Source organism: Thunnus maccoyii, chromosome 20 (assembly GCF_910596095.1).
Source record: "Thunnus maccoyii chromosome 20, fThuMac1.1, whole genome shotgun sequence".
In the NCBI taxonomy this organism is placed as follows: Eukaryota; Metazoa; Chordata; class Actinopteri; order Scombriformes; family Scombridae; genus Thunnus; species Thunnus maccoyii.
Genome location: NC_056552.1, coordinates 8,219,811 through 8,237,829, shown reverse-complemented (window position 1 = coordinate 8,237,829; position 18,019 = coordinate 8,219,811). Strand labels below are relative to the sequence as shown.

Below are 18,019 nucleotides of genomic sequence, written 5' to 3'. Positions count from 1 at the left end.
TAACAGCAACATTATCGTCTCAGTGCCAACCAGCCTCGCACGCATTTATTCACACTGTTTGGCCTGCATCCTGCGTTATTGGTTCTCTAAACAATCATTTAAAAGATTTATCTCAAAATTAAAGTGCAACTTAATTAAGATTGAAGATTATATCCAATGAAATTAAGGATTTCTGAACCCATCAGCCAGTGAATTATCCCGCACACAATGCTTTAGTGGATAAGTTGGTCTATAAATACACACAGCATAGCGTCACAGCCTCCTGTCGCATGACTAAAACCTCTGGGGCGATTACCTGGCACGCCACCAGTCTTTATGCTGCCAATTAACCTAGAAACTTAATTAAGAGAGTTAATTATTAATCAACGTCAAGAGTCTTTTTTGTTTGTCAGTTGGTTCTTGGCTCAGTTGGTGGAGTCTGGCCTCTGTATTCCTGTAGGGAATAGAAACTTTTCTCCAATTTTCATATTGAAATGAGACGGACAGACAGAAAAAAAAAAAAAAAAGAAAGCAGAGGTAATCTCATCAACATCAGTCACACAAGTAAAATGAAACGGCATGACGGAGAAGACATGACAGCCCCAGCAGCTCAAGTTCATTCTGATTGACTTTTCATCTCTATGTACTAACTGTCCCTTGTTGTTGTCAGTTTTTGAGGAGTGAAAATTAGTTTTCCCTTCAGTACAATCACAGCAGAAGAAGAGCTTTCTTGGTCAGTGCTGCTTTCCACAATCAAGAAAGAAAAAAAAAAAAGAACATAGAAAATGAGATTAACATTTTGACAGCTAGCATAATAGAGTGTCACATCGGTCAAACCCAGTAATGATTGGTCTCTGCAAAATGTGGCAGTGTGTTCAGAAATAGGCCAGTAATATGTTTGTATTGTGTAGAAAACATGTATTTTCAAGCAGTAAACAAGTACTATACATACAGTAGATATAGTATATAAACTAAGCTGTTGTCGTATATTTCCTGAAAGACCTCACTCCATCTTCCCACTCCTACTCACATTCTTGCTCTCTCTCTCTCTCTCTCATCTTTGTTCATCCAGTCTTCCTCAGTTTAATCCACTCATATGTGAACTAACACAGCATCCGTATTTTTTTCTAACTGATATAATTTCATGGTGGCTCTGAACAAATTAACACAAGTTCAGTACAATATTATTACATGTCTGGGGGAAGGAGATGACGAGCTCAGCTTGCTAACTAGATGGAGATGAAGGAAAAGCATGGGGCATAGTGGTAGATGACAGCGTGTTTTCTGTGTGTGCAAAATGATGTCTGCTTTTAGACTCCGCACACCAACAAATATCCTGATGGTGCGATGCACACGATTGAGTTTCAGACCATTTGTTTCAATTGGTTCCAAACTTAACTTGAAACTGGACTGGGTCTCATCCTGTTGTTCTTTTTACTTATTCCTTTTCTGAATGTTCACTGGCTCCAACCTCAGTAAGAAAAGATATCAAATTATGTTCAGCAAAAAAACACCTTTATTTTCAGCCAATTTTGGCTGTGATGAACAACAATTTGCCATAAACCCCCCAAAGAGCAGAGTCCTGCAGAAGCAGACAAATAGAAGGCTGTCTTCCAAATTTTTCTTTTTGCATTCTCTGTAAATAACTTAAATACACGGACAAAACAGTTAGCTCAACAGCAGGTTGCAATATGTTGGACATCCCCACTGCTGCATGTGTGTAGATTGGAAGGAGGATGAAGGTGAATGCGTGGAAGGGGAAACGATGAGAAATAAATGTGATATTCCAATTCAAATCTAAGAAATTTATGTTTGTATGTTTCAGACCAACCTAAATTTTACTCCACACGTTCTAAGAAATGAGTCCTTTCCGCTTGGAACGTTGTGATCTCTCCAGTTGTATTTCAGAGGGTAAATGGCTGACAAGGAAGGGCAATCAACTGATGTGGCTCGCCTGATCAGCGTGGGTCTCAAAGGCTAAAAATAAAAATGTCCGGTTTGCTCGCTTTTTTCCCCCTTTTCTAACTTGCAGATTCATTGTACGTTGTCCTCAGTTTTGCATCATTCAGAAATCTCCAGAACAACTCAATCCTCCCCAAACCTTAACCACATTGTTGATATAATAACCATGACGATGAAGGTCCCCTGACCTTAAAAACATAAGCATTTCCAACCAAACCACAATGTTTTAACTGAAACCATGATCTTTCCCTAGATGCAAACAAAACCGTAACCATTGAGTCATCACATCGTATTATGAGTCTCAGTTCATGCATTGCTCTTACTACTGCTGTTGCTTTTGATCACTACCGCACTCCATTATTTTTTTGTTGATTCAGTTTGTGACCGTCTTTTCTCTACTTATGTTTATCTATATGCTTTTTCTACTCTCGTTTCACTCTAATTTCAGTCCTTTATATCCCTGAGACGAGGCTGTGAAGAGCACTTCAATTGTGAATAAAATTAATAAAATTATTATAAAAGATGTAGGCAGATAACAGGGAAACATTTACTGCTGAGTCTCTCCTGAGTCCCCCCCCGCCCCGGGCGATAACGTTGGGCATGGGCAATCTCACAGGGTGAGACTGGACGATCTGATTGTTTCCCATCCATAAGAACAGAAAATCATCATGCATTGTTTAAATGAGTGGTCGACTGACTGGTTGGTTCAGTTCAATCTGATTATTTTATTCATATTTGATTTTATTATCGTTGTTCATTTAGTCACCATGTTTGTTCTAATGAGATCAGCGATTTTCTTGCTAAGGAGGAAGAGTAGCAGCGGCGTCCAATTACAGACAGAAAACTTGTCTGCACTTTGTATCTGTACTTGAATCACATCATGTCAGAGACTGGCACGGAGCTAGCCAGCCAGCATCTCTCACCGGATGACCTTAATGGATTCCCCTCTGTAACTAAAAATGTCCATTTTCTATCTCCCTGGCATTCTCCTCCACAGCCCCCAGATACAATAGATTTTGTTTTACCTTTCCATCCCCCCCCACCCCCGTGCACTCGCTCACCCCTTGTTTTCTATGGACGAGTGGAGTGAGTGAGTCAGAAAGTGCAAGCAAAAGAGCAAGAAAGAAAAAAGACAGCATCCGTTTTATTATGCATATGTAGTGTGTTTGTGTATAAGAGTGTTACTGAATGAGTATCAGTGTCACTGCACTGTTGGCAGGTACAGCTGTTATTCTAATGGATGATCCACAGCCAGCATTATGTAACATTTCTGTATAAGCACAAGGACATCTGACTGCATTAGCAACTAGCCTGAATGTTCAACTATTTGTATTAAGATAATATTCTCGAATGTACCACTCACCAGCATTCATTATGTGCGTGTAGTGTGCAGTTATGTTCGATTAGTGTTTAGTTTTTACTTTTAAAGCGCCTGAAAACCTATTTTATTGATCAGCTTCTTACTATGAGGAATGAGGTCCTACAACAGCTGTTGCAATAACTGCAATATTGCAGTACCTCGCTATAGACAACCATGGTGGATGGCAAGCAACCGCCACAACTGCGCTAGGTTCACATTTTTTTCTTTTTTTCATGAGGCTAGGCCCTTCTTAATTTAGGCTTCAATGTGTGTATTGAATGTTCAGCTGCTGCCTCGGTCTGGTTCGGCAGCTCCAGAGGATCCCGCCCGCGGCACGCAGCATTTCATGCTCTCGCTCGTGGGGCTTCATGGAGCCTCACGCAAGTCTCCTGCAGCTAGCAGCCAGGATGAGCTGACCGGGGGTCGTACTGATGCTCGGTAGTTAAAACACTACTGTATGAATACCTTGTCTCTGTTATATGTTTAAACTCTCCTGGGTTACCGTGCAGCTGAGCAGGCTGCCATTTAATCTGCGAGGTAAAGTAGTTTTCTACCAATCATACAATCTAAAGGTCCATCCAGACAGACTCTGTTCATAAAAACTAGGTTAAAGGGGACTCGGCTGTAGGCCAAAGTTGTTTCCTGCCACTAGACAATTTAAAGTGTCTTCTGTATTCACCTGGTACTAACTATCAGTTAATTAATCAGACTAACATACCTTGATTGAAAAAGAAGAGGCACTAGTTGTCTCAGCAAGTACCCCAAAACAACATTGACGTTCAAGTGACAAAGCCCTCTAGTGGCTGTTCTGATATTGGGATGGATGGATGTGTCCACAACAAATCGGACTTTAACACAAGAGACCGATGTTTGTTTCCTGTTTCCAGCTGCATCAACATTGTTTTTTTTAACCATGACCACAATCCTCCACTAACCCTAACCACGCTGTTGACATTGTAACCATGACAAGAAGGTCCCCTTAAAAACTAAAAAACAAAACAATGATGTTTCCCTAGACCTAAGCAAGTTGTTTTTGTGCCTAAACCTTAGCCATTGAGTCATTGAATCATAAAACATATTTTGTTGTTTAATTTGGAAGACTTGTCGTTCCAGCGTTGTCACTCAAATTTTAATCATAGCACACCAGCACAGTTCTGATTAAGGAGATTAACTGAGTTTTTAACCGTTAAGCCCTTTTAAATCTAATTGTTGCTTATTTGGTGATGAATATTTAATGTTATAAAGACATACTTAAGATTTAAAACTAATTTTCAGGGACTATAAGGGTAAAGTCAGTAAAGTATGATTTTACATATTATTGTGTCTACAGTTGGATATGGTGTGATAGAAACATACTGGTGAGATTCCCAAGCATTTTAGTGCTGACCTACATTCAAAGAGTGTTGGCAGGGGAGCACTCACTGCTGGTGTCTGCAGGCTTCTCTCTGATTTAAACAGACCCACATGATATTCCAAAAGAAAAGGAAAGGCTGCTTAGACCATACATCATATCTTGTCATGATAGCAATTACACCACCTGTGTTACAGAATGGCTAGAGACGTGCTACAATAAAAAAAAACCCAGTCTTTGCGTGCATCATTGGTTGGTGATAGATCATTTGGAATGTGGAACTAATAGCGGATGATTTCAGAAATGAAATTATTCACATCACTCACATCAACTGATCATCAGCTGATTTAATTAAGCATTGTCTAGACTCCCACTTACAAACCAGAGTAGCTTATTAAATGCCCGGATTCAAACTGTTACTACTATTCCCACTGCTAATTTTTCTTGTTCTGAAATGATTCAATATCGTTGCCAATACGGTAACTTTGTGTCAGGTAAAACATTTAGTTTTCTGCAAAAGCCTGTTTTTCTACAATATGAATAAACTTTTCAATAAAACAACACAAGAACTTTGCATAAATAAAGTAAAATTCAAATTAGTGGTTTCTTGATTTCCTGATTTAAATCAAGAAATATCTGATCAAACGATGAATAAAAAAGACTAAAAATCTGTCCAAACCTCAGTTGACAACTTTTGATATTTGACAGTTTGATGACAGTTTTTTCATGCATATCAGTTTGCGTTCATCAAGTATTCCCAGTATGCCCAGCTCTTACAATAAGTGGCTACAACTGCATTTCAAGCTCAAACTGCAACATCCGCTACCCCTGCCTTTACCCAACCAGATGCATGAACTTTTATTTATTGTATATTCGTAATACAAGAGACATTTGTGCCTATAATCCAATCAACTGATATGATGTCATATGTGAATATGCATCAGCAAACAACTGTTGGCCATCAGAGTTGCCTCACAGTTTTGGGGGCTGTATAGCAACGTCTGTGCAACTCAAGGGAGATTTACAGGGATCATGACAAACTGGACAGAGAACAACATGGTAAAGCAGAAAAATTAATATATAAAAAGGAGTGACAAAATACAATTGACAATAGTTTGGGTCAATTGCCTCCACCAGACAGTTGTCCATCTATATCCTAGATAGAACATGTGGATGCTGTCCCTCTGGGATTGTCGACGAATTACCCGCTATTGATTTCCAGTAGCTTAAGCCTGAAGTCTCTGTTACCTGTCATGTGTTGTATGTGGTGGATATAAAGAAGACAGAACAGGATACAAATGAAAACTCTTATCCAATAGAATTTAGAAGGGATCTCAACATATGATCCAATACACTTTCAAAGGACATCTCATCAAAAACACATAGCGCATTATTGATTTGCTGCAGGATAATAAGGAATTGTTCTCAGAGACGTAACCTGTAGCTCAGGGAAGAATTGGACATGTGTGTGTGTGTGTGTGTGTGCCGGTGTGTGTTTGTATGTTCGATTGTGTTCCTTACATGGTATGTTGGGGCAGGGTGCCCTTGGAAGAGACTCAGCAGCCAGACATTTCTCTATTCTCTGTTTAAGAGCGGCTGAGATTGACACTAAAGTAGCTGGTCCACCTTAAAAGTCAGTCCACCTTAAGTGATCCTAGTCAGGTTAGGCTAACCTACTGTTGCTAACTTCAAGGCTAACCCCCCTTGGGAAAACAACAGACAAGACTTTTCTTTGTCTTGAGAAGCTGCAGCATTAATTAACTGACACTCTGTAACCTATACTGTACATTTACCGCCAGATTGACAATTTACTGCTAACCTTTTCCTCTGCTCTGCTCACATTTACTGTCACTTTTCTGTCGCTTGCTCAACCACACACTCAAAACGCAAATACATTACTCAATGCCCTATTCCTTAACGGAGCTACGCTACTCTTATAACAGAATATACCTTTCATGTAGATGTCCTTTTGAAGGATGAGGAGGGGGAGGATGACTCAAAACAGTCCCACAGTAACTAGGGTGCTATCGTGCTCACACAGCGTGCGAGTAAAAATCATAAGTAGCCCATTGATATTAATGTTCGTGTAAAATTTTAGCAGCGGCATTCATAATTTTGAATGAATATAGGGGAAAGACTGTAACATTTTACTTGTTGCATTCTGTGATAGATATTTGATGCCATGATATGCACAGCACAAGTATATAATCATCGTATTAGAATAATGACACACATCAATCCATCATGATTACTATAATAAAGCAAGTAATAAGGCTGTCAGATGTAATAAGTAATTTGCCACTGCTACTGCTTTTTCTTATAATATACTGAATGTATTACAGGCTGTTATAGTCTTACAAGTGTGCCACAATACTGAATGAAAGCAAAGTGACATCAAACTATTATAAGAGGGTGATGTAAACTCAGAACAATACCGTGATGACATTAAAAAATATCATAACAAGTGAGCCATGACACATTGTGCCATGCGTTTACTTTTTATGAGATGGTTTCAAATACATGAACCCAAATAACAGGAAAAACCTTTAGAATCATAGTAAATTGATGGTAGGGCAAAAAGATATGATTGTCACTACTAGCTCGTCGTCATGATGCTTTCAAATATATTATGATTTTTTTTCTAGCAGTTAGGGTGTAATTATAATTCTCCCCGCAATGTGTGTATGAGGGTTTATAATCTTACTGTATAACCAGCAATTTAAGTGAAATGGTATTGGAGCCAACCTTGGGCACAGGAATTATGTTATTAAGGGAACACTCACTGTAAAGTGCACCGCAGCCATCTTCAATCAAGGATTATAGTGTTGTCAGTCATCCCCTACCATCCCTGCCTCCTTCTCTGTCCTTCTATCTTTTCATTCCTCCATCCTTCCCACACTCCCACACTTTCTTCCTTTTGCATCCCACTCCATACCGCGTCCTCCCACTTTCTTCTGTCCCTCTATCTGTCTCTCCGCCACTCCACCATCTAATCATTTCTCCTGAGTGGGGGCTAATTAACGGGAATCTGACGGAGTGCGCTGACCACAGGAACATCAATCAATCTCTGTCCAACACAGCGAGCCCCCGCTGACTCCCCCAACCTGCTGCCAACGCGCGTAGCTCCGCAAAGGTTAATTGTATTCATTATATAAGGGACAGAGCGAAAGAGGGAGACAGGGAGAGGGAGAGAGAGAGGGAGAGAGTACTGTCTAAAGTCACCCCGAGGGCTCTGGCTCTGGGGTGAATTCTTGGTAGGCCTCAGCGAGGTTAAACTTGGAGCCCCGACACCACCTGTCAGCTATTTCTCCCTTAATGTCTGCTTCTTCTCCACCCAAACTCTGATGTGAGTAACATTTTTAGGCTTTTGTCATTCCTTTACACATTATTCCATCATCTATCCATCTCATATCCCTTCTCGTTATGCATAAAACATATACATAATTGTATTAATTTGGATGATGGAACATATGAAAGGAGTCACACACCATGAATAGAGCCTTCTGATTAGTTGATTAAGCCTTAACAGACTTTGGGCTGAAACTCATTTAGTCCTTTGGGTCCAACTGACGCTGCTACTAATGAAGTTTGATACCACTTCATTATTTGTTACAGATATTAACAGCCTTCCAACACAGCAAACCATTTGTTATTGCAGCACTATTTCCATTTGTTAGCAGCTACTTACAAAGCAGCTACTTACAAAGCACAGAGGCAGCTTGTTAGACATTTTTAGCTTAAAATAACAGGAGAAAGTTTGCTTTGTATTGACGTTAGTGACCTCGCATATTAGCCTGATAAGATCAGACTGAATTGCTCTTTGGTTTCACTTCATCTCTTCAGACTGCCTATGTTGGACAATTTCAGTTTGGGAACAATTAGCGGTGAGTCATTTTCTGTCTACACGGAAGCTGTTGTCGCTAGGAGCAGTTATCTTAACATTTTAAACACAGAATATAAGAAATGCACATTTAAGTGTTGTTATTTCTTTTTCTGTTCTTGTATAGCTGCAATCTCATCCAAGCATGTGGCCGTTATTCTTCTTTGTTCTCGTTATTCTTGCTATTTTTAATGGCTGTAGCTAGGCAGTTGGCGAAGAAGATGATATTGATGTTCTTAATCCTGCCCACATACAGTAGTCTTGTTTGGTCAATTATCTGTCCAACTGGGAGAAACTGATGTCAACCAGGCTAACAGTAAGGTATGCATTGATATCTTAATTGGATTCATTATTGGTGATTTTCATGTGATTAACAAAACAAAGCAACAGGTTTCTGCTGTTGTTGTTTTGACCAATGAAATGCGGCCAGAAATTAAGTTTCATGATATATCCTATCCATGACACATACAGACAGGTGACAAATTAAAGAAAAACATGACATGTAGATGCTTCTGTACAGGGCCAGGAGGTCACTGAATGGTTTGATAGGTATAAAAAATATTCAGTCACCAGATCGCAACTCAACTGAGATTTGTTGTTGACATTTTAGACAGCACTCTCCACCACCATCACCAAAACACCAAATGAGGGTTTATCTTTTGGGGAAATGGTGCATAATGTACTCTTTTTACTTGTTGCCCATCTGTATGCTTATTTGGGCAGTGTAGCGTTGTTTCCCTGATGTTGATGTAGTTTGACATCGAAGAACATTACTGTGAACAAACCTTAAGGCATATGCTTGGTCCGACTTAAAAACAGGATTTGTCAGTCTGATCAAAGTCATGGGGTCTTCAAAGAATATGCTGGTTCTCTGTAAGCAGGTTTGGGAAAATAATATTTTGATTTTTTTGTTACATTTCATTCAGCACATTTACATAGCCTCTTAGAAAGTATCAGTTCATTTCACTTTTCTTCCCTTTAGCCTTTGGCAGTCAGTAAAAACATGTGCCTGAATTCTTTTTAAATCTGTTTAGGAATATATAGTCGACTGCAGTCAAAAGGAGCATGTTTTTTTAGTCAACATCATACACAAACATTCTCGCTTATTTTAGAGGAGCAACTGATGACTCCTATTATGAGACTGCCTGGTCCTAAATTAAAAGCACTTATGAACTTTAGAATTTTACTTTCATTCACTCATGATCTTCCTAAACATTTATTCATGCAAACTTTTCAAACAAATTGCATGCGGTTACTATAGAAACCGGTACATCCCATTACTGAAGGTTAAACTCAGGCATTCTGCCTGGCAGTGCGCTACTGTAAGCACCCTTGAGCACACATGATGCAGGAACGTTACAGCAACGATGGCAAGCACACTCCTAGTGGCAACTGGTTCACTTCCCATAAGAAGTATTTATTTCGACAATTATGTGCTGTGTTAGAATGACCCGAATTAAACGTGTACAACTTGCTGTAGGCTTATTCACATCCTCTACATGTTGTGCTGCCATCGAACATGCCATCAGAGACTGTCTGTGCAACCACTTTAACAGTTGGCTGCTCCATGTATCCCACTGTACGCGCATGTATTAGTTATTGGATGGCTGTTGAGAAGTTGATTTCTGGCTCTCTGAATAGTCTGGATGCCTCATTTCTGAAATTACTTGAATGACTCAAAATGGACAAAAGCCAATCTGTACCCTGGTGCTTTTGAGGTTATCGCTCCCAGATATTGCAGATATCGAAAACTTGCATGTGTGCAATCAAACAAAAAACATTGTTTACTGATGAGAATCTACAGGAGTCTTTTCCTTGAAGCCAAGAGACTGGTTATTAGTTCACAAGTGATGCTCTCCTACAGTGGAATGTGCAAGCTGTTATACACGCACAGGACAATTGGGGTTTTAGTATGCTTGAATCAAACTAGTTTGTATGACCTATTATCCGACCCCATCTAAAGGCAAAAGTGTTTATACCTGTTTTGAATGGCCACTCAAAATCATGATAGCCTCCATGATATCTCTCCAAAAGCTGTGTTTTTTGTGTGTCTTTGTAGTCTCAATGCAACAAAAGGTCTCATTGTCAGAGAGTGTCTCCTCAAAGGCATCCGCCGTGTTGTACTCACTTGTACACACAAAAAGATTTGGGGGGAGGTCAGTCAATAGTCAATTATACTGTACTGAAAGTATAATTTTCAAATGTAAAACATGTTGAAGTGTATTTCTACCAATGTAAAAGTATATTGACAAAGTACGTGCTTGCATGCTTAAAAGAGAACATAACTTGCACTGTATTTTATTGTTCTATTAAAGTGTACTATTTTAAGTATATTTTAATTATATACTTAATAATAATGTAATAATACTATTGCAGTATTATTGCCAGTATCAGTTGTCTAGTCTATTATGTAGTTTTTTTCTGTTGTAAAGTATTTTAGTAGATTTTTACTTATATACTTCATTAGCCTATATACTGTATATGCATATGGCAATTTGCAAGATTGTGACACCTTCCCAACATGAATGAGATTAACCTTTTATCCTTCTTTACTGACTTCTTCTTTTTACATCATCATCATTTCTAAATGTGGCTAAAGATACAACATTAGTTGAATCAGTGGATAGTCTACAGTGTAGTCCCTGGTACACAGCAGCTGTATAAAGTGTATGTTACGCTGCCTCCACATGGCAGGGAGGCAGTACTGCCACCACAGCTGGACACTGAAGTCAAGGTCATGGGGAGAGTGTGAACTGCTGGAGACATACAGATTCCACCTTTGTCCCAGGGAATTTTGTGCGTGTGTGTGTGTGTGTGTGTGTGTGTGTGTGTTTGCATAGAAGACATTTTGATACAGGTGTTTGTTGTCTGTGCCTGGTAATGCAAGTGTGTGTGTCTTGGGGGAGAGCTTCGCTGTGGTAGCTGGGTTAGCCTCTCGAGCATCATTATCATTGGAATAAACAAGAGCTAAGCTCCGGTGTCCTCTGTGCCCTTGTTCCTCTATTAGATGGTCTTAAGTTTGTGTGTGTATGTGTGCGTGCTCAGACGCTGATCTGTGTTTGTGGCTTTTCAGCACGTTTGTGCTTACACATTTGCAAATGCCTGTGTTTGTGCACTCACTTGAATACCCCTTTGATTTTTACATTTTGTCATAATGAGTTTACCCGTTTTTTTTGTGATTTAAAATAATTCTCATCTATATCTTGTGTGTGTTTGTCTGTGTGTGCTTTTTAAAGGTATCTAATCCCTTCATTGGACCGTTCCCATGCTGGCTTCTACCGCTGCATCGTCAGGAATCGAGTGGGAGCTCTTCTACAGCGGCGCACGGAAGTACAGGTGGCCTGTAAGTATACACGAGGGTTGCAGGTGAAACACAGATGAATGGAGCCAATGGATTAATAAATGGATGTATGATAGATACAGAGAGAGTGTGTTTCTGTGTTTGAATGCCTGCAGAGTACACAGTATGCCCACACTCTGTTTGGTTGCCTTTGTATCAAGGACTGACTAGGGAGGGACAGATGCTGGCAGGGTGAAAGATCTACCTGCATCTCATTCAGGGTGTTATCAACCCGGACAGCTGTTCCACTCAGCATTCTCATTAGATTGATATTGTTGCCGTGGTTGTTTTTAACTTTGCTTCATTTCAATATGACCGCCGCTTATTTCATTCTCTCTCTTTTGTCAACAACATCTGTCGTTTCTTGGCGAAAATAGGGCTCAGATGCGTTGTGTTTCTGTAAATTTCCAGCGCCGGTTTCAGGCCGCTCAACTCCCTCGTCTTGTTAACGAGCTATTACAGACGCACGGTAGAGGTGTCTGGAGTGTTGTCATGTTGAATCCACCCCCACCCCCCCCTCCCATAGTCACAACCATCCTACGCCCATTATCCTGCCTTCCCAGGGTATGCCAGGTTCATTGGCTTCGCCTTGTTCCAGCGACATTTGAGTGGATGTGACACACTGCTGTACCTGAATGAACAATGCAGCCAACCAGACGTGAGGGAGAGAGAGATGGGAGGGAGACAAAGAGGGCCTAACAGTCCCACAGGTCCACTTCTTCAGTGTTGGGCAAACATACTGTTGATGTAGCCAACTGCTTCCTTCTGCATTTCCTCTGTCTTTCAGCAGTCTCTTTGTTGCTTCTATCACTGTGGTTCTTTTAGTTGTCATTCTCTCTCTCTTCAATATGGTCTAGCCACCACTGCTTTCTATTTATTTTTTGGCTTCCGCCCCACTGTTAATCTGTTTCTCTACATTCCCAACTCTGCCCATTTCCGTAGTTCTCTTCTTCCCCCTCATCAGTTACTCATGAAGGGGTACGGACAGTGAAGCAGAGTAAAAAGGAGAATTAAAGACACCTGCAGAAGAAATGGATGAGATAGACAAGGGAGGGAGAGGGAGAAAAAAGATCTAAAGGGAGAGACGGTGAGATCTCTTTTGCAAACAAATATTACCTTGATGAAGGCTCTTTCCAAGGGCCAGTGCTCTACTAGAGCTATTTCCATCTCTGTGGTCTCTCTAAACATTGTCACATGGGCTTCTTTGCATAATAGTTATAGTCATTGTGAGACTGGTAGTTCAATCTGAAGGATCTAAGTGGTCCACCATGGGTCAAGTTACAATGGGAAAATAGCAGTGAAGGGAGGAAGAGGATTGAAAAAATACATGTCGTGCACTACCACTGTGGTGACTATTTTCTCTTTCATTTACATCTCTTACTTTTCCACTCTGTGCTTTTCCCTTCCTTCTCTCTGTCTCCACTCATTGTCCCCTGTTCCTGCTATACCTCCTCAGGTGTCATAACTTTAATTTGCAGGCTCCCTAGGGGTCTGTCTTGCTACTTCTTGCTGTGCTCTGCTTAATCACACCTCAGCAATAGAAGAGAGTGGGGAAAAAACCCAGACTCAGAATAACTGTGGTAATCACCTCCAACCAATCTAACAGCTAATAAAATTCATGCTTCCTCTCCAAGCTGTTGTGCTTCAACTACATCTCTTGTCGCATTGTGTTTACATTCACATTGTGATCAGTTTGGCCTGCGCCGTTCGTCGAAATGCTGAGAGTTGCTTCTTCAGATTGTATCATACAGTAGGGTAGGTGGTAGCGGGGATGCACACGGGGCTGTTACCCGCAATTGGTTAAGCAGCTGTCACTCATGGTGAAGTAGATGTGTCGTCACATCGCCACAACAACATCCACAACAAAGTAGCAGTAACCACCATTTCACTTCTATGTGTGCATCAGCAAGTACTTTTTAAACTTTGAACTATAGACTTTTTAATATTATAATGACATAAATCCAAAGCATGTGGCCTTTTCAGTAGGGGTGCAACGGATCACAAAACTCACAGTTTGGATCGTATCACAGATTTGAGTCACGGATCAGCAAAAAAAAAAAAAAAAAAGGGGAGAGACAAATAAAACTTTGCTTTCCATATATTCTGTAAAACACTTAAAGCAAGGAACTTTTGCCCATGGTCTTAAGTATAAAAGATGCCCAATGTTTAAATAAAACCTTAAAATATATAAAATATTCAAAGCTCAATTGTTAAATTAAATTGCAATATGAAGCATGATTCCTTCCTCTTTTAAACATGGTAGTGAATGAAACAGCCTGTGTCCACATCACCAGAACTTGTTAACTTACAAACATGAACGCACATCTTGTCCTGCAGCTTTGTTTGTTGATCAAGCCACCAAACAAACATTCACCGCTAACGTCAGTTAGCAGCTAGATAGCTAATTAGCTGGTCATCTGCAGCACATTATACAGCATGTCAATAATGTTATACCTGCAGATGTCACTTCGGACCTGTTCGATGCTGGTTTGGTCGTTGCTCTTCAAAATCCCTGTTAGCGACATGCTGTCTGTCCATGACTTACAGCAGTTTGTTTACTTTGTCTTAAATGAGACATTACATTTTGCAAATTAATCCGCAGTTCACATGCGTGCTGAACCGTGGGGGGTGATCCGTTGCACCCCTACTTTTCAGTGACATACTGTATGTCCAGTCCTTCCTGGTTTGTAAAGTACAATATAGAAGCAGGGCTTGTCATGTAGAACTCACCCCATAGTCACAACCGTTGTATCCCACCTTCCCAGGGTATGCCAGGGTCATTGGCTTCCCCTTGTTCCAGCGATATTTTAGTGGATGTGACACACTGTTGTACCTGACTGAGCAATGCAGCCAACCAGGTGTCAGGGAGAAAGAGATGGGAGGGAGACAGAGAGGGCCTAACAGTCCTGCATGTCCACTTCTTCAGTATTGGGCAAACATACTGTTGATGTAGCCAACTGCTTCCTTCTGCATTTCCTCTGTCTTCCAGCCGTCTGACTCTTTGTTGCTTCTATCACTATGTTTCTTTTAGTTGTCATTTTCCTCAATCTCTCTCTTGACTGTTGTCTAGCCACCACTGTTTTCTATTTATTTCTTGCTTCCACCCCACTGTTACTCTGTTTCTCTACATTCCCTCCTATGCCCATTTCCATAATTCTCTTCTCCCCCCTCATCAGTTGCTCATGAAGGGATACGGACGGTGAGGCAGAGTAAAAAGGAGAATTAAGGACACCTGCAGAAGAAATGGATGAGATAGACAAGGGAGGGAGAGGGAGAAAAAAGATATAAAGGGAGAGATGGGGAGATCTCTTTTGCAAGCTATGCCATTGAGGCAGCACAATTAGGATTGCAGAGACACACCTCGGAGAAAGGGAAACATGCCGAGGCATTAGAGATTAGGGAAGGGGAGGAGGACATCACATCGCCGAAACTGCAGATCAAAGTCAGGGGATTTGCACACTTCCCAGATTTTCATTTAAGCTAAGCATCACAGCTGCACCGCAAAGCCAGATTACCTTTTTTATTCTCTTTGAAAAAGAGCGAGCGAGAGAGAAAAATAAGATTGCCATCAACGCACAACTACTCCAACATCCCTAGTTCAAAGCCCCATACCTTGATCCCTACACGTTTCAAAGATATTATTATTTCTAAACTGTGTAGGGACTTAATTGAGTGTTTGATGTAATGTTCAAATGACTTCAGCAGAGTTTTCTTTATTGTTTCCCTTGAATTTAAGAGATATCCTTCTCTTGCCGCTTATAGAGCTAAAAAAAAACAATCTTTAGGTATTCAGCTGTCACCTCTTGAAAACCAAAGTCTGCACTTTCTCTTTCAGACAGCGTCAGAGGAAGTCTGCTTGTTACTGCTGTCCTGTAAAGGTTTGCAGTCAGCATCAGCCAATATGATTGCATCAGAGGAACACACAGATATTGAAGCAACCATAGAAGTTGGACCCAATTGCAGTGAAATCCATCAAAAAATTCCTAACTTGTCCATAGATCTCACTTACAAATAAGAGCATGGAGCAGGAATATTAGTGCAGTATTTTTTGTCAGTTCTAAAGATATAATGAGGCAGCGGAGGAATAAATCTGCTGTTACAAATGAAATGTATTAGGAGATAATAGAATAGCGACAGTGCTGGTCATCCACTATATTGAGTAATGCACACATTTAGAGAGTGATCAAGATTAATTGTCTTCGATGCATCCACACAGGAGGATACGGAATATGAATATGAGTCAATTTAGCATCCCCTCTGTGTCCCTCTGTGAGTCATTACGTCTCGGTTCCTCCAAGCCTTTCTTGATGTACTTCGGAAACCATGGCAACAACATTGTGCTGTCCATCAAAGCCACTCGATGTAGCATTTCAGATAAGAAAACAGATGGCAGAAGCTCTGTGGACACCAAAAGTCAGATGGAAGGAGGAAAAAAGAAATTTGTGCCTGTGACTTTATGCAGCCTTTTCCTTTCTTATACTCTCTTACATGTTTTTTTTCTGTTTTGTTGTGTGTGTGTGTGTTGTTTGTTTGATTCCCTGCAGTCATGGGCAGTTTTGAGGAGGGTGAACGTACACAGTCAGTCTCTCAAGGAGAGGGCGCCGTTGTCCCCGCACCACGCATCCGCAGCTTCCCCCAGCCACAAGTCACCTGGTTCAGAGATGGGCGCAAGATTCCACCAAGCAGTCGCATGTAAGTTTTTCATTTTTTTTTTACTTGTTCATGTTGAATATTTTGTACCTTACTTTATGTTTGATCCTGTGAATACTTTTTGGTGCCTTGTTTTGGGGTGTTTTGCTTTGAGAGTGTGTTTTTTTTTTTCCTGCTTGTCGTTTGCCATTCATCTCGCTGCATTTTGTACTAAAGCAGAGTTGGAATTTCTTTTGCTGAACAAGGGCCAAGACCAAAGCACTTTTGGGACTGTGTGAAATGGAATTGCCCCTTTCCTCCACATTTTTATTTTAAAAGGAAAACCCAAAGCACTTTTATCTCTTCTTATCGATGTCTCTGTCTCTCTTTTTCCTCTCCCCTGTCTCTCTTCATTTTGGTCACAAAATGGAAGGCTATTCGTCTCTGAGGTTGGCGGTTTTCATATGGAACCATCAGTACCCGATGGGGCTAGGGAGCACAGGAGCTGATGACAGCCTCAAATGGGATTGTTGTTTTTGTTTTTCTATTCCGCTCACTTAAAATGGAAGGGAGTAAATGGAGAAGTGAATCAGGAAAGAGGTGCTCTCTCTCTCTCTATCTCTCTCTCTGATTCGCTTTTTGGCCCTAGAAAGCAGCAGTGCCCAGTTTTGGCACATTAGTTGCATTGATGCTCAATGTGCAATTTTACAGACAAGAAAATTGATATTATAGCTTCAATTTGGCTACAGATTCTATATCTTGAGTCAAGGTGATAGCGTTTCTGGTTCTCTTTAATGACAGACCTTTTTTGGTAGCACATGTGTACAGGGGTTTCTTCCATACATCTCTGTCTTTATATGGGAACATGTTGTGTGTGTGTGTGTGTGTGTGTGTGTGTGTGTGTGTGTCTGTGTACAAGACGCTTATCCCCATCTCATCACATCTGCATTTCTTCGCAGTGGGAGGTGACCTTGCCCTTGGTTAGAGTGAATCTTTCTTATCAGCTCCTCATCATCAGTAATCATACCCTGACCTAGAATGACAATGAGACAAGCACCCAGACTGACTGAGAAGCTGAAGGCCGGGCATGGCCGTAGGTAGACCAGTCGCTTTGATTTTGTTCTGTCTTGTTGTGGAAATCTGGATTACTTTTGGGAAGTTGTTAAAGCAAAGTCAAACAGCGACTTGCGGAGCATACAAGTTGGTATTTGAAGAGATTAACACACTCGCTTTTCTGTCGTTCGCTCCTTCCCCTCTCTCTTTTTCTCGTTTATCTCTTCTGTAGATGTTCTCTCTCTCTCCTCTCTCCCTCTCCTTTCGCCTCCATTATAGGCCACCCACTGTGTGTACTTTGCTTCTCTTCATCCTCACTTCCTACCCTCTAGCTCTGAGAATGCTAATTCTGCATGCACTACCAAGGTCACTGTGTGCAAATGAGCACCGTTGATAACAGGCGGAGTTTTTTTTTATTGAAAATCATTTAATTGAATTTGATTCGTGCCACTAGCGTTGACTCCG

General features: G+C 40.7%; 1 protein-coding gene across 6 annotated transcripts in view; it reads left to right on the top strand.

The window, feature by feature from the left end:
* sdk2b (sidekick cell adhesion molecule 2b) overlaps positions 1–18,019 on the top strand; it is a 273,376-nt gene that overhangs the window by 195,931 nt on the left and 59,426 nt on the right. For all 6 annotated transcript variants that reach the window (XM_042396798.1, XM_042396795.1, XM_042396794.1 and 3 more), the window contains exons 3-4: positions 11,769–11,875; positions 16,417–16,564. In XM_042396798.1, coding sequence (XP_042252732.1) covers positions 11,769–11,875; positions 16,417–16,564 — 255 coding nt within the window. The remainder of the gene's footprint in view (positions 1–11,768; positions 11,876–16,416; positions 16,565–18,019) is intronic.